The 17,767-nt window shown below is 43.4% G+C and overlaps 1 protein-coding gene across 1 annotated transcript in view; it reads right to left on the reverse strand.

Moving 5' to 3' along the window:
- PKHD1 (PKHD1 ciliary IPT domain containing fibrocystin/polyductin) overlaps positions 1-14,565 on the reverse strand; it is a 255,473-nt gene extending 240,908 nt beyond the window's left edge. Inside the window, exons 1-9 of the mRNA XM_084515709.1 lie at positions 14,428-14,565; positions 13,662-13,766; positions 12,523-12,698; positions 11,437-11,514; positions 9,613-9,751; positions 8,376-8,475; positions 5,133-5,190; positions 3,683-3,761; positions 1,325-1,399 (exon numbers count right to left, since the gene is read on the reverse strand). Coding sequence (XP_084371835.1) covers positions 1,325-1,399; positions 3,683-3,761; positions 5,133-5,190; positions 8,376-8,475; positions 9,613-9,751; positions 11,437-11,514; positions 12,523-12,562 — 569 coding nt within the window. The 5' untranslated portion in view covers positions 12,563-12,698; positions 13,662-13,766; positions 14,428-14,565. The remainder of the gene's footprint in view (positions 1-1,324; positions 1,400-3,682; positions 3,762-5,132; positions 5,191-8,375; positions 8,476-9,612; positions 9,752-11,436; positions 11,515-12,522; positions 12,699-13,661; positions 13,767-14,427) is intronic.
- Between the last annotated feature and the right edge of the window lie 3,202 nt (positions 14,566-17,767).

Consider the following 17,767-nt stretch of genomic DNA (forward strand, 5'->3'; position numbering starts at 1 on the left):
GGGAAGATCAATAATACTATGACTCCATCTGTAGAAATTTAAACAATAATTTGCCAAGCCGCATAAAGAATTTTCTGTTTGGACCTGTGGTTTTTGTATTTTAAACATCTCTCTTATCACTACCAGAGAAGGGATTTCCTGCTAGAGGAAACAGAGACAGGACAGTACTGCAGAGATAACACAGGGAGGCTGCCCCTAAAACCACTCTCCTGGGGGTATGGATGCTGTTCTTCCCCTCCAAGTCCCCTCCATCTGCCCTGCAGCACTCAGGGATGGCTCCTAAGAAGGATTTGTGTGCCTAATTCCCATGCAAATCAATGGGATTTTTGTAACCAAATCTCCATTCTGGGCATGGTTTGCAAGGACTTGCAAAGAGATCACACTTCTCATTTCTAGGCTGCTTAAGAGTTTGAGGGCAAGACCCAGATCTACACCCAGTCATTGATTTGCACAACTGAGGACCTATCTTTAAGACACGGTACTGGGTATGAGGCAGAGGAGTATTTCAAGAGACACTTTCACACCTCCTCCCACTCTTGAAACTGTCCCACTGGTGTAGTTTAGACTACGGTGGGGTTTTCTTTGTTTGTTTTTCCTAGGCAAAACCTCCCAGAAAACATAGCACTTTCTGGCATTTCTCCTCTTAATTGTTCTTCTGTACACCCCCAGTCTGTGAGTAGGAATGGGTAGCAATTAAGCAAGATCTGCTGGTGCTACATCAACCTTTGGGAGCTGTGAAACAACACAAGTTCCATCATCAACTCCCATTTGCATTTAAGTTCTCCTCCTGGGAGCCAGGAGGAATTTTACAGCACAATAAGAGAGCTTGCTGAGAAGCCTTGGCACTAACTTTTGCAGGAGCAGGTTTTTCCCCTGTTCCTTGTAAAAACAACCTCCCTCTTCCAGGGCTCACAGGCTCCATGAGAAGTGCATCATTTATATTACAGAAAAATTAAAGACTGATACTTGTGTTATAGCATAGACTGAGCTGCATTTGCTGTGTAACATTCCCACAACAGCAGCATACAAATACTGCTTGATGACTGTGAGCTTTGCACTCACTGATGATGTCCTGCAGTTCATTACCCACTCCTGCCTTGCTGGAGGCCCCTGAACAGCATAGGTGCAGCGAGGACATTACATATCATCTGTGGGCCCTGACCCTGCCTAGCTACAGCCAGAGGAGTAGAGAGCCAGCTCAGTTGGGCCCCCGTGGTCCCTCTCTATAATATAACAAAACAAAACAAAAAAAAAAACAACAAAAAAAAAAACCTGCACATAAGTCCTCGCACCACTACAAACCAAAGGTAGGTCAAGAACTGACATGCTTCCAGTCTGTCTGTCAGCAAAAGAGCAGAGGCTGATCCATCCATCTCCTTCTGCCGTAAGAATAGCTGGTCTAGGAGAAAAAACAAACAAGCAAAACGATAGGACAGGTGATAACTTCCCTGGCAAAATCATGATTCTGTTAAAATCAGCAGCCAGTATTTTCAAAAGGGCCAGGAGTTTTCCCTCACTGGTATTCAGCATTTACTAATTCAGAAACCTAGACAAATCCTATTTTTTATTTATTCATTTTATTTGTCTTGGCCTGTAAAATATATTCCCCAAATACTGCAGGAACTACATGCCTATGAAGATTGTGGCAGAACCATCTTCAAGACACCTATGCTGACCTCAGACAACCCAGTATCTCCTCCCTGTAGTAAAAGGTTGGTGGTTTGGGTTCCAGATAGCCCCTATGCACACTTCCCTCTTAGAGGCACCAGGTAACACAAGTAGATCATTCTGCTGGTACAACCATAGCACTTCAAGACAGACCTCAATCATTTCATTATTTCATTGAGAGGTAATGCTAGACAACTTCTGCTAAAAATCACCCAACCTCCTAACAGCAAAATTAAGTATTCCCACCTTAAAGAACGGATATGGAAAGAAAACTTCATCTGGGGAGGAGGAATCAGGTGGGAGCAATAGGTTCACAGTAATTAGCATAACAAGCAAAAGGTGGCAATGTTTCTTTGAGAATCAATAGACAATTGAGGAAAATAAGTGAAACACTTTGCTATGACCCATGCTTCAGTGTAGTTTTATAACAGAGTTTGGTTTTATTAATAGAGATTCCTGATACTATAATGCTTTTCTTTTAAGGATAAATTGAAAAAAAAATCAGTGCTGCAAAAATGATTGATTCATCATTGGACCGTCACATCCCATACAAAGCCTGAAAAAGCACGCAAAACACTTTAACTAAAAAAATCTTTTTTTTTTTTTTTTCTTCTGCCATCTGAATCCTGAATCAGTGTGACTGAGTGACAGATGGCTCTGCTCAAGTCCAAGTCCCCACCTGGTACGTATTTACTAACACACCAAAAATGGGCAAAGTATTCCTGTGAAGCTAGGATGTGAACCTGCCTGGTATGCTAAGATTTTGAAGCCATTTCCTTTTTGGCTATAGGGAGGTCAATCTGTAAATGAATAATATAGCACTGGAGCATGCAGGCCCAAGCAACCTGCAGACATACCGTCCTTTCTGCTCACGGATCAAAGGTTTCACACTTCCACTAGAGACAGGTAAAACAGTAATTAGTATTGAACAAAGGATGGTACTGTGTGTCTGGTGAGCAAAACTGTAGGGCTGATAAAAGGTAGGGCAGGTATCTGCACTGACTTCCATTCACGTTAGCAGAGAATTTAGTTACACAGCAAGGGACTTCTCCATTCAGTCTAGCAACTAGCTACAAAAACATATAGTGGGCATATATCTGCTGCTGCTGCTGCAATTAAAATTTCTAAATTACTACTAAGAATATATACCTTCCTTGACTACTGCACTGATCCTTAAAATGCCAGAATACCTATAGATTACTAGTTGATCAAAACTATATCCATCTGGGCTTAGTTCTTCACTGACACTGAGGCAAGAGCAAGGAAAACATAACCCAGCAGTAGCTGAGAATATTGAATATCTCTAAACATATATATGTCTATATGACAGACATCAGGTCAGCATTCATACTTATTCTGGATTTACTGTGCTTATAGTCCTGATGTCCTAATGTTAAAAAAAATAAAAAATAAAATAAAAAAAAAAAAAAAAAGGAAGGAAGAAAAAAAAAAAAGAAAAGAAAAGAAAACTACCTGTTTTGCTCTGTGGTGCATAACCCTAGAGGCAGCAGAAAATAAAATCAAACCTTCCTTGAAAACAAGGAAGTGACCAGAGAAGGTTTAAAGCAGTGAAAAACAAAGCCTTTTGTCTCAAAATACTTGTGCTTTTGTCTTCTGACTCACTAGAGCATTTGCCTCCAACTAATAGTATTTCTAAAAATGCAAATGGAAGGGAAAATTTATTTAACTTTTAGATTCTGACATTATTTTAATTAGTTAAATTTTAATTTGCTAGCCAAAATAAGATCTACAGCAACCAGACGCAATTACAGTACAATTCACACTGAGCCGTGATTGACTGTGCTGCCAGTAAAGAAACCAACTAGCTTAATGGACCAGTTGCAATTAGATTAACAAAGTTTGCTGGAGCCCAACTCATGAGCTGCAATAAAGCACAAAAGTAGTAAATGGCAATTCTGGGCCAACTGGTTGCAATTTATTGCTTTCACAGAGGCTGATAGAAGAAATGGTAATTTACAGGGGCAGGGGCAGCTAGCAGCTTATATATAATTACCCATCAATATAATCCACATTGAAGTCCAGGGTCTCATATCTTCCAGCAATTGTCTTCCCATATATCTCTATTAAATTTCCTGTTTGAAAGGAAATAGAAATTGAAGAGAGTCTTTTAAAAGCAGAGTGTTTACATTTGCAGATTTTGTGAACTGAACCAAAGAAATTCTTGATCTTTGCAAATTAATGCAGAGTGTTACCCAACTGCCTGTACCCATGCCTACTCTCAGCTTCTATCACAGTTCAAGGTAACTGTACATTTAAATCCACTTACCCCAAAACACACATCTGTTTCCCACTGAAAAAGTCCATTCCAGATTTTTCAGCAGAACTCTAGTATTTGTACCAACAAGACACCTCCTCACATTTGTGAATTAAAACCACCATCCTATCCAAATGCCACTGCAGAACATCATGAAGCAACCAAAATGGCATCATCAACATGCGCTATGTGTTAGTGTGCAATGTTTGTATGCTAGACAGGGCCAGGGCCTGAAGAAGAACCTCAGCACAAATCAATTTTATTGTGTTATACACAATACAGATAATACCCACAAAGCAGCTGTACAGCAGCTGCTTTACCTTTAGGATAAACGTTTTAACGTACTATGTTTAAGCACATATGCTTAAAATTAAGTCCTTGAAGCAGGACCTAAAAAAAATAAGGATAATATAAGGATTAATTAACATACGGTGCAATAAAGGAGTATTTAGGGAATTCAGAGAGCAAAATTCTCACTTAGCATATCTACAGTGTAGGTAGATACATAGGTTCTACCATGTGTGTTGATTTTCTGAGCTCCCCATAGACAGTGGAGGTCTAACCCATATTAGTCAATAAAAATCATGAAGGGTGATTCAACTTTCCCTAATGTAAATGCCTACATGTGGCCAGGTGAACCACACCTGGTTCATTTTGGAAATAAGCATTTCAAGCTGCTTGAAGAAGCCTGGAAATGCCGACAGAATAGCAACAGGGAAAAAGCCTTCCAAAGTCCAGGTAGTTGTTCAGAACAAAACCAGATTATCTTATCATGCCACTTTAAAGATCGATCTGAAACTCTATTAATTAAAAGACTGGTATGATATTACAACATCAGCACCTAATAGATAACCCTCAAAACTACTATGAAATAAATAGGGCCAGATGACTTAATCTGGAATCAATCAGATCTGGCACTCTGCAGCATCTCTGTACTCAGGCAAAGTTGGGCTACAGAAACCATGTGCCAAATAACCCAGCAGCCACAGAGCATTACCCATTTCTCTTGTACCCAGGGCAGCAGACTCCTTGTGCAAACCCATTTTCCTGTTCAGCGTGAGCTTGGACATTAAGTTCTGGAGGTGCCTATTTCGAACCCCAGCAACAAAGATCCCTCATAAGCAGAAAGATGGTATGGAACATCAAATAATAATTAAAGTGGGCTCCAGCCTAAAGAAAGGTCCCGTACCTGGGATGCCAGATGGTGGGCTAATTTGGTAAACCACAGGTGTCTGTGCAGCAGAAAACTGCAAGAAGAAATTTGTAGTTAAACAGCAGTCATTCTCACAGCAGCCCAACAGGATCTGATTATGCATTGCTCACAACACAGTTGGCACGCACATTTCAGAGAGTCGTGCTTTAGGATTCGATCTTTGAAGCAGAGTCCTGCTCTGAAAAGAGAGCAAGTATAGATGTACCCTTCTTACCCTCTCTGCATTCAGAGTCTGGCTTGCAGCTATTTCTTGCACCCATTTTGTGCCCAGATTGCCCATCCTGGTTGGAGTCAGTCCCAGAAGATGTGGTTTAATATTTTAAAGAATTGCTAAGCCTTTTTTCTTTCCTGAAGATTAGACCTGCATTTCATTTGGCATTGCGTCATCATGCCCCCACCCCCCTCCCACTCCCCCATTAATATCCTCTTAAAAACTATTTCTACATCATAGAACTGAGACTTCCAGTAGCATTTAATGAGCTTGTTGGGTACCTAAAAGCAATGTAGCCAAGAAAAAGCTTACATTGACCCATCTTAATACAGTATCAGAGATGTGTTCAGAGAAACGCTACTTTGCCACCTGAGGGAACAACAAGGAAATACTGGAGTCACTACAGAGCACTATTTTTGTCTTAAACAGAGCCCAAGAAGGAGTAGAGAGATTTTGCTTTGAGGCAAGCTTCTCAGAAGATGGGGAACACACAAGAACCCCTTAGAAGTGGAAGAAGGTTGTCCTCAGCCTCCTTCCAAATGCACAAGAGTCCACATCCTGACCCTGCCTTGTTCACAAATACAGGAACAGCCCTGCTTTTTGCAGGGAGGCCTTGGCAAAACAGCTTCAGTGCCTTACTCCTCAGATACTTGCTCTGAAATGCAAAAGTAATGTTGTCATTCCTCTGTGCAGCATTCTGCACTCTGGAAATGAATAACAACAAGTGAAAAATAAGGATCAGATCCACAAAGGAATTTAAGTGTCTTGGGCTTAAGGTGATCTGTAGAGGTGCCTGGCTTCTTCAGACGCTGTAAAATCCATTGGCCTCTCTGCTTTCTCAAGAGCCACAAGTACCTCCAGAAAACTGGCCTGCAGCAATGCTAGCTGGCTAAATCCCAATTCTAAGTCATTAACTGCTGGATTTCATTAAACTTAAAGAAAAAATATGCTTCCCTTGTGCATTTGTCCTGTCCCCATCCCGAAATCATCCATTTCTCAGAACTGCCTTCACATCTCCATCCTTCCCACCTTCTTTATGAGCCCTCCTGTCCTCAGTTGCACTCACAGATGCTGCTGCCAGCTCAATAAATAGCATAAACTCATTTCCAGACTTAAACCAAGGATGCCATCACATATTTTTTTAAACGTTCCTTGAACCCCAGACCCTTTCAGAGCTCGATCTGTTTACGTCCTCATTACAATCACGTGGAAAACGAATGAGTAGCCATAAACTCCCTTTAGTCATGGTCAATGCAGAGGGGCAAAACACATTCCCTGGGCTGGAGCAGATTCAGAGAAAGAAGCCAAAACCAGCATGAAAGCCAGGGCCACTAGCTGACACCAGTTTTCAGAGCTGTTCAGACTTGTTGCTGCCTGCAGCAGACTTTTTCAATCTGCTGCAGAGGCAAAATTAATTTTTAATACGCATAGCTCCCAGGTCCCAGTCCCAAAACAAAGAGACACACTGTGTTTTATTTAGCTTGGAATGTGTCTCATTAACAGCATCCCCTGGTGATTTTTCATCAGCTCTCTAAGCTAGCTCAACCACCCAATGACTCTTCAGCTTTAATGGGCAATTTACTGAAACTCTGGGCTTTCTTGCTTGATACTTAAAGTTCGCATAGAGGTGGGGTATGACTTCTGAACACACTAGGCCTCATCCTGAAACACACAGCCATGGATGTGTTTTCACACTGAGAGGCAAAATGCTGTGGTAGGGGATGTGTTGTAGGCTCTCAAAACAACCCAGCAACAGAGATGAGATCAGAACTGAGGTGTGAGCTTTCCTAAACTTGTACATTTTCAGTGTGGAGAGCTGTCCCAGAGATGGAGAGTTCTTTTCCCAGAATCAGCAGTGTCCATGGGAGGTGTCCTGCCGTGGCTACCTGTCAGTGCTGACTGACTGCTACCATCCTGCATCTCAGAGGGCAACACCAGAAGTCATCCAGTGCCCTATCCAGTTGGGACAGTATTGGCTGGGTTAGGAACACCCATGTCTGTCAGTTGTTGGACCTTGCGTGGTATCCATGAAGTAAAAGGGTCATTCACAAGAGCTGTGATAGTCAGATACCTGAGCAGAGCCCTGGGCTGTTGTAAAATCTTCATCCTTGGAGGTTTTCATGACTTGACTGAATAAAGCTCTGAGAAAACAGCTGTGATCTCATAGCCAACCTTTTGAGCAAGAAGTTGGACCCCCTGATGTCCTGTCCTACTCAAGCCTGTGATTCTGGGATGGCATCAATTGCTCTGCACAGTGTGAGCACCTACAGTCAGCAAAGGGGGGGGCAAAGGGTCTCAGGTAGTAATTCCAGTCACTAGAGCTGAATGCAACCTCTCCATAGTCCTTGTTAATCCATTAAAACACGATATCGTTCCTTATTTTTGACTTTGTCTCCAAATTGAAATAATGAAAGGCCTGATCTGGTATTTCTGACAGAACCAAGGTGGACTGAGAATAAGAACAGCTGAAATTTCCCATAGGTATTTCAGATGTGATATGATTTCTCATTACATAGATACATGCCATGATATTCATCATCTGCATCTATCTTTGCTTGATAAGCCCATAATTTTTGGTACACAATGCTAGCCAGACTATGCACACCTTTACAAATTTGTTTAGTTGAAAGTGACAAATTCTGTCAGTAAGGCCCCGAGAGTCAGAGAAAGTGTGATTCATTGCTTGGACAACGATTCTAGACAAGGTAAAACTAATTCACAAGTTGGTCTTCTGACTGCATGGCTTTGGTACAGAGACCATTTAACTTGAACCCAGATTTTTCCTTCAGAAAGACCTCAGGTCTCATAGCCTATCCAGTGCCAGACTGAATGCCTTGGTTCATCTAGTTTGAAGGGACACAAGGAACATCTTGCCTTCATGTCCTGACGTGTAATCAATATGAGAGATACTATTTCAATACATATCCTGTGATACAAAGTCTGAAGTTTTGACTCTCTTCAATGCCTTCAGCTGTTCATCATCACTTCTATCCTTTCTTGGTCGTTACCTTGAAAGTGTAGTTTTCTTTCTCTACCCCAGTCAAGTTGTTAATCACACGTCCTTTAAAGGCCACCTCCACATAGTACAAACCTTCCTGGGGTGAAGACCTAGATGGGGGAAAAAAACGTATTATTTTTATATAGATTGGGTTTACTATTTTTTAGGTAATGCCAAGTCATTGGGACAATCTTATCAGGTTCACAGAGACACTGATAGAGTAAAACACTTTAATATTATGAACCCAAACTCAGAAATTACAGTGTACAAAAAATATGAAGACACGGCAAGAAATTGTAGGTAAGTGCAGAAGGTGATAGGACTATACCAGAACATACATCCAATTTATATGTAAATGCAAAGTATATACACATGCTCATTAGTGCTCATTAATACTAATGAATAATTGTTCTTCATTGCTATTAAAATACCCCAAGGCTGCCTAGATTTACAGGGAAGTTTGATTCTGGCTTGTCAATGAATGTTGCATCTAAATGTACAGCACAGCATTCAGCAGGGTTAACTCCAAACCAAATCATAGCAGCAAGAGATGGAAGAGCCCCACCAGGCTCACCCCTACAGCCTCCCGAGGCACAGCTAGCCTTCCAGTCAAACAATATCCTTTAACCTGTGACAGATGGAAAGGAGAGAGCTTAGGTTCCCCAGCTGCTGCCTGGAATCATGTTTGTTTCCATCTCTACCACAACTTCTGTGATCTTGAACAGGGCAAGAATGTCAGAAACTGGTAAAATCCCCAGATTTTCTTGGGAGCTGTGCATCTAAGAATGTGATTTCTACAAGCTTTCGAGGATCAGAGTCTAGTTTCTCCAAGTCTCTGTCTGATTCATGCTAGTTAGGCTAGTCCTTCATTAAGCTGAAGCATGGAATGCAGCTCAGCTTGGGAGGTGCCCAGGTGCAGCCATAGGAATTCCTTAAACTCCCAAACTGCCTGTACAGACACTAAAGGAAAATGAGGATTCTACCAGGCAAATGACAAAGGTCTTGCCAGGGGAGATTTAGATTGGGTATTAGGTAGAATTTCTTCATGGTGATCAAACACTGGAACAGGCTGCCCAGGGAAGCGGTAAAGACCCTATCCCTGGAGGTATTTAAAAGAAGTGTGGACGTGGCACTAAGTTGTCATGTGTTAGTGATGGGACTCAGTAGGTCAGATTGATGGTTTTACTTGATGGCCTCGAACGTCTTTTCCTACCTAGATGATTCTATACTGTAGTCAGGGACCATACCTTGTTCTGCATTGTATACTGGGTAAGCCAAAATATACAGGAGAGACATCGCATGGCAAACTGGGCAGGTCTGGGTTCACCAGGGACACCTCCAGGTGGGACCAGCTGGCTGAAGAGATGTGTTCTGCCTGCTGGGATGCTGAACATAAGCAAGCAAGGTCAAACAGAGGAGCTTTGTGGGGACAGGACTATTCACATCCAGTCATACAATGTACACATTTTCAAATGGACACTACAGCTTCTCTTTAGGAGCAATATTTAGAACCCCAGATTGGACTTTTTTTTTTCTTTTTTTCCTTTAAATCATGTTTGTGTAATTTTGTGGGAAGAGAGAGTTCATCTTACCGTGTAGCTGCATGGCTTTTTGCCTCTAATACAATGCCTGCACTCTCCCCAAAATATATTATTGCAGAGATTGACAGTTATCAGCAGTTTGAATCTCCTCAGCCATCTACACTGCACCAACCATCATAACCACAGATAATTAAAGCACCTGTAAAATTAATACTTTTCCTTAATCTTTGCAGTTACTTATGTCCTGAATGGTTTTGCTGACAGCACCTTGAGTTCACCTGTGCTACAAGGTGGATCAGCTTAGCCCATTTCCTCAGTGAGCTGTCTGCAAGGCTTCTCAACTTCAGAAAGTCAAGGTGTGAACAAAACTTAGCATGCTTAGCTTTTGTAGCTTAATCTAATACAGCTAGAAACATGCTTCTAAACATCTATCCCTTTGTTGTCTGTCTTTACAGGTGTCTCCCAGCTCACAGATTCATTTTAAGTGACATCAGTAGTTTCTCCATTTTCAGCAAACTGCACATTTATTCCTGGTCCCAGGAACATTTTTCCCTTTCTCCCAATGCCTGGATGTCTGCTCCCCCCCTCAGAAATGTCTCCTAGGCTCAGTGATTGTCCCTGCCTGCTACACAGTGCTGTTCAAAGCACATCTCCCCTGAGGACACAAGCTCCCCTTCCCTCCATTTCAGCATCTCTCCAGGAAATCACACTATTCAGAAAGAATAAGACTGATATCATTTGTCACATTTACAAATAACCGAGTGCCAGAACTTGAGCAGTTTAATCAACATACGTCTCAGACAGACACCAGCTCTCTTCCCAAGGAGTTAATATTCAGCACTACTGAAAATCAGATGCGGTTTTGTAAAGTTGGGTTCGTGCCCAGATGAGCAGGGCATATCAATTTCTGTGATTTTTACACAGATCTCATGTTTAAATTAGTGTTTCTAACACTCCAGCATCAGACAGCCTATGAAGAGACTTTCAGACTTCCTTCAATTAAAAAAAAAAAAAAGCCAGCAAGGAGGAAATCTGTAGCCCTAGTTCTACAAAAACAAGGTAGGAATCTGACTTATCTCGCTTAGAAAAAATCAGAAAACAAGCAACCATCAGCAATAGCTTATGAAGTAACTATATTATTAGTAGTAACATTATTATTTTTAGTATTACAACAGCAGAGTGGCGCAGCGGAAGCGTGCTGGGCCCATAACCCAGAGGTCGATGGATCGAAACCATCCTCTGCTAATTGCTTTTTGGGTGTTCAAGGAGAGGTTGGATGTGGTGCTTAGAGACATGGTTTAGTGGGCGACACTGGTGGTAGGGGGATGGTTGGACCAGATGATCTCAGAGGTCTTTTCCAACCTTTATGATTCTATGAATTTCAAGCTGATTTCATGTTCTGGGTGCTACATCCCACCTATCTGTTGCTCAGGATTTGTCACTCCAACCTCCAGTCTCAGAACAGAGCTGATTCTTTCTTCCTTTGGTAGAGTTCAAAGAGTTTAGGATTTGTAAGAGTTTAAAACTCACCATCCAGGGTAATAGTGATCCACGTTCCTCCAGCAATGCTGCCCTCTCGAGGCTTAATGAGCAATCCTGTGGCAGACACTGCAAAAACAACCCAAGCTGAAGCATAATGCAAACACTGAAAACATCTAACTCAGGACAAAGCAAGGCATCGTGGTTTGGCAGCTCCTCCTGTGATTCCCTCTTCATGATTCCTCCTTCCTAGGCCTTTAGTAAATTAGCCATATCACTCATCATCCAACTGTGTCGCCTAAGTAAAAGTCCTCCTTCCCCTCACAGAGGTTTTCATGCCTTCGAAGCTTGGTGAACCAAGCCAATCTAAGCCTCTTGTCCTCCTCAAGAGTTAAATAATATTTTTCCAACTCTGAAGTGTTTGCTCACTTCTGTACACTGTCCCCACATTTAGGGTGGCCCACATAACGTATCCTCTTCTGGCTCAGACAGCCTTTCCAGCTCTTTCTTGGAGAAGTCCTTAGGAAACAAAGGCAGAATGGAAAGCAGCTCCTGCTTCATGAAACTAAGTTACCTGTAACTTACTATGTCGCATTTTATAGAAAGACATCAAATTCTTAAGAGGATTTAGGATTTCTTTGGGGGGCACTCATCCTCTGAAACTAATGGAGTCAATAGAGTCCTTTTTACAATGGTACCCTGTTTCCTGTCTAGCATTTCAGAAGATTTCCAACTTCTTATCTGTATGTTAATGCAATCTCGCCTACCATCCATATTCTTCTCTCTAAAGAGAAGTATTTGACATACTTGCATCATGAACACTTAATATCAACATGGAAGCAATCACGACCATCATCAAGCAAATGAAAACCAACATGTGTCAGAGGAACCCAGTTACAACAGGGACAATTAGCTATAAATCCACAGACATCCAGAAACCTCCACTGGCTATGGAAGAGTGCCATGAAAAGCCACTGTTAAGGGTGGATAATAACCAGAATGCTGGAGACATTACTCCATAACACCCAGCATCTTTCCGAGATGCTTCTGCATGTCTCATGTGAAGTCAGGCCATGCCAACCCAGCGGCACCCTTGTATTATCAGCAGGATGGGAGACAACACTATCTGCCACCCACCTGCAAAGAACACCAGAAAGGGTGGTCTCCAAAGGTTCATCTTGGACTTTGGATGGGGATTTCATGGGATGGTGGCTCAGGACCTTAACACGTTTTCTGACAAATTAAAAGAAACCCTATCTGTATTCTTCATGTTGCATTGAAGCAACGGTCTGTGTTACAGCAGCCAAGGCAGACTGGAAGATAGAATCATAGAAAACACATTGATTCATCTCTCACGCAGTACAAAGGATCAAAATAATGTAATAATGCTCTTTCCCCACCCACCCAATACACCTATACCCCACTGAGCAGACCACTTTCTGGCTAAGCTCAGGATGAGCTTCCCCTCACTGGGGCCATGTTTCATGAGACTGGCTTGAATTAAGCAATAAACACACCTGACTTAATTTAGAGACAATGCTATTAAGCTCTCGTCACTCTGTGCTGTTTCATACAAAATCCTTGCATGTATTCCATTAAATAAAACTGTGCCATGGTCATTCCCCAGCTATAAATCCAAAAGACATGGCCTGACTAGCCCCACACACCTTCCCACTACTGGGAATGGTCTCTGGCCTAGGAATTGTTTTGAAGACTGCTGCTAGACTTGGTCACAACACTGCTGGGGACTGTTTTAATTATTTAAGAATTTAAATATTTGAGTCCCTGTAGCCTGGGAAGTTCCCTGGTCTTATTTGCTTTATGTGCTGCTACCACAGGCAGGCATGTCACATATTCTCTTTACAAAGCCCATCCCAGAAACTGTTTAACATTCAAAAATACAGACCATCAATGTCTGCTGCCTTCACCCCTGGTTTTGTACTGTTATGGAAATAGCCATGAGTCAATTAACTCAGTCACATTTTAAATGAGCAAAAGCCCCAAATTCTCACCAATGAGCACAGAAAGTGGCTGGGTCATTGGATTCTCACAGGATACTCTTCCCCTCATGCAGAGTGTCCCTTGGTTACTGAAGTTCAGATAAGACCTCAGAAACCCCAGGCAAAAAAAAAGATAAAACCAAATGGCAAGAAGCTGATTTAGAAGTTCAGATTTTTGTTGCAGTGGGGTCTGTAGGACAAAGATCACAATCACTGGATGAGGCACTGCGTAATCAGTAATTATCAAAGAAAAAAATGACACGAAGGCGGACTTACCTTTCTGCTCCATCAGTTTCCACCACCTAGTGAAAAAAGACAAGGGCAGACACAGCTCTCAAGGCCAGGTTCCTCTCCACAGTGGAAGATCTGTGTGTTAGCACCCTAGGAAAAGTGCAACAGGTGAGTGATTCTATTAGAGGTGAGAGCTGAGCAGAAACCTTGGTTATGGTGTGTACCAAATGCACCATGGTCATAAAGCCAACTACTACAGTCATTGCAACCAGCAGCACTGCATGTGCAAGCCAAATACACATGGAAATAAGGACTAGAATGAAGCTGGCCACCACGCATCATTTGAGTCGGCTGCAATGCCTTCAGTAGTCAACCCTCAGCAATGCACCAGTTTTGTAGCATGCTTTAGTGAGAGAAAAAACATACTCCAAGCCCCTAGCCAGCTTGCTCCTTTTAGTGCCCTGACTTACCCACAAAGAAGCTGCAGCTAAGTGGGAAATGACCTCTCCTAACAGAGAGCTAAAAATGACTGACCAGCAGAACCAGTGCATGCATTCAATGTCAGGCATTCCCTGCTCTTTTGTTGTAAGATAACAGACTAGCAGTGGTGCTTCTATTGCTTATCGTATCACACAAGTCCTGCTGTAATTACTCACCTGTGTTTCTTGCACCTTTTAACATAAATGCAGTTTGTAGAGGTCAAGTCCAAAGCCTTGATGCATGTGAGCCTTGCATTTCAAAGCAGGCATATAAAAGGTCATTTAGGTGTATTTTTATTATCCTTATGAGGACTTTTTAAAGTATTACTCACCTCATTCTCTTTGTTGCTTTTCCATTTCTCAGAGGAGCAAAGTGTGGGGGCTCTGCTACCTGTATAACTTCTCCATCCCTTTGGCATCTGCTCTACCACAGTTTGTGGTTGGAGGCTGTGTCAGGCACTCAGTTCAGTCCCCTGTGGGTAATCGAGTCACCTGTGCTGTGCTGAAAGCCACCAGACTCGTTTCTCAGCAGCCTCAACGCCTGTTGCAGGCAGCTCAGAGCTGTCCATTGCGCAGGCTTAATTATTAACCTAAGCTACTTGCTATTAACTGTTTTGTTCCAGGTCCTTAATGACCACAACAGGAGTTTCTTGCCTTCATATATTACTCGATCCTCCAGAAGGAAGATAATCAACCCATTTATCATAAAATCCTAGAACAGATTGGGTTGGAAGGGTCCTTGAAGATCATCTAGATCCAACCCCCTGCCATAGGCAGGGATACCTCCTTTCCCCCCAACATGACAGAAAATGATTGAATGGTCCGTAGACATGCCTATATCCAATCTGGGAGTGGCTTTCATAAATAAGCAGAATTTGAGGCTTCTTAATTCAGTTTTTCCATGGCATTCCCAGCTGTGTCAGAGTCTGGCAGGAATTCTGGCCAAGAGGTGTTGAGAGCTCCCACCACACCTCCAGTATCTACACTCCTGTGGGTCCTTACACAGTTAGTGGTGGAAAGGAGTGTGATGGCCTTACACAGCGTTATCATCCACCCTATGGAGAACCGTGTGCCTCCACTGGCTGCAGGAAAGATCCAGCTCAACCTTCATCAGGTGCTGAATAACGTTGTGAACATCACCCCTGTGAACATCATCCCTGCTCCCGCATCTACACCTACTCATTTGAAGCCCAGATGAATGGATGGGTTTTTGACGAAGTCACCAAAACCAAAATGGTTTGCTCTGGCCCTGCACTGGTATGGATGCTTTCATGGTAATTTCCACCAAATCTCACAGCAAACTCTCAGACAACAGCATAACTATGGTTTAATGAGTTACCATGCACCAGTCACAAAAAATAGCACTGTGTAGGCATTTCTTACCTCATCCCCAAGGGGGGGGTTGGGGGGGGGGTGGTGAAACAGGCTTGCTCACTCTTCCTCAGCTTCATTTCAGAAACACAGCAGCACAATGTCATGGACAATCAACCTTCAGGGAAGTTTTGGAGCCCTGCCCAGCAATGGAACCAGTTGTGCTTGGTTTATTCTCAGACCAAGTCCCACTGCCTCAGCTGTGTTTAGCCAATTATTACAGGAACCCAATGAAAATTAACCCTAGCCTGCTCCATTGTCCATAGTTGTTTTACTTATCAGATGAATTACAAGCATGGCAAAGAGAAAAAAGAAAAAAGAAAAAAAAAAAAAAAAAAGAAAAAAAAAAAAAGGAAATAAAAAAAGAAGAAGGCTTGAGGGAATGATCAGAAAATATTGTCAAATAGGCAGATCAAAGAAGGATGATCACTTGAATGCTGAAGGCAGAGCCAGATGTTGGCAACGGGGACCACCAATAGCCCCAAATGAAAGGAGGGACCATGAAAGGAGGGACAATACCCAGGTTCCCCACAGAAAGCCCAGCCAGAAGCAACAGGAGGCATGGCTAGAGACTCAGCTACAGCATGGGGCCAAGCTCCAGCCAGAAGGCAGGACAAAAGATGAGAGTGAAGACCTGTACCCATAGCTCAGCGTTTTGTGTTCCAGTCCTTAAGAAATGCAGCCCCGATGGATTTAACAGGGAGAAGGAGTTATCCTTTTGGAGAAAGGCACAGATTAGGGAAGGCACTGCACAGGGAACCATCCTCCTCAACTGCTTGCAGTGTGAAAAGAGGAAAAATAGGGAAGATCATTGTCCTCAGTGAGCAGCAGCACAGGCCCATAATTCAGGCCAGCTGAGGAGTGGTTGAGTCACCCAGGGGTCTTGTTATAGGAAGGGTAAATATTTCCCTCAACATGCTGGTGATGATTTTTAGGTATCATGACCCACCAAAGAGGAAAGTTTGAGGAAAGGTGCATGTTTGTATACGTGGGCAAGCAAATTTCTCTTCCAACTGGAAGGAAATTTCTGCTCAAAAACATCACCCCATGACCTCTACTTTTTGGTTATTCATTTGGAGGCTGCAGATTTTACACGTACAAGTGGAAAACAGTCCTACAGGCAGCCGGGAACCCAAAAACCAGTCCTGTGTTGCCCTCAAAAAGGAGGTAAAGGAAATCAGGAGGCGAACAGCAGGGTTTTGGCCACAAGGTGGAAACACGGAGCTGCTGCAGCCCTGCTGCCTCTTGGAGCACAGCTGAAAGGCAACCGAGCTGTGCCTGCTCTGTGGGGTGGCTCTGGAGAACGGAGTTTCCCCGGGATTTGCAGCGCTTCTGGGGTGGAAAATCTTGGCAGCAGCCAAGCCAGGGCTCCCCCCAGCCTTTGCAAGGCGGCCACCTCGCGAGAGGAACGCAGCAGGTGTGGGGCAGCACATGGCATCCCCTGGCTGAACAGCTGAGGGGGGATAATGTGGGATAAGGAGGGGGTTAGGGATTTTGTCTGCAGTCGTTCGGGAGCTCCCGGCTCCTTCCCAGCCCTCCTGGTGCATGCACTGCTTCATACCAAGGGCACGAGCGTTTCTTGCCTGCTCCTTACCAGCACCAGGCACCATCTTGAGGGAGGGATGTGGAACGCTGCCTGCTCTCAACATCCCTGCATCTGTACCTGTAAACAGAGCATAAAACACCCCAAAGGAAAACAAGCCTAAAGGGGCTTGTGCTTGGACCAGCAGCACCAGATTTCTCTTGGACATGGCTGTGGAAAAGCAGTCCCGTCTAAAGCAAGTCGTGCCATGCTGGGCACACAGTGGGGAAAAGCAGCATGATCTACTTGAATTTAGGGATTAAGTCCAGAAATGGATCTCAGAGGAAGATTTCTGTTTTCTGTTGTCCTCATCAGCATCCTCTTCCATCCCCTACCCATCTCCCTGAGCAACCTGCAAGCCGTGTGTGCCCAGGAGGAGATGGAAACCCACTCCCACCACCAGCCCACTGCCCAAACTAAATCGGGGCTCTCTGCAGTCTCTGCAGCAAAACTCTAAGATATGGAAGGTCTCTGAAGAAGAGAGGTGTCTCTCAACACCTCCTGCAGGCCAGCCTGTTCCTCAGACTTTGTGGCTACATCTAGGAGTGAAAGAAAAGCATAAGGGCTTGGGCACTGGATCTCCATGGGTCTTAACTGGTCCCTTCCATGGTTTTGACCTTGACAGGCTCACGTTAATCCAAACAGTTCCCAGAAATATGGGTGCGGTCAACCAGTTTTTGAGGCTGCTATTGTATTTCTTAGCATGGGCATGGCCTCAG

The sequence above is a fragment of the Aythya ferina genome, assembly GCF_964211825.1.
Source record: "Aythya ferina genome assembly, chromosome: 3".
NCBI classification, from domain to species: domain Eukaryota; kingdom Metazoa; phylum Chordata; class Aves; order Anseriformes; family Anatidae; genus Aythya; species Aythya ferina.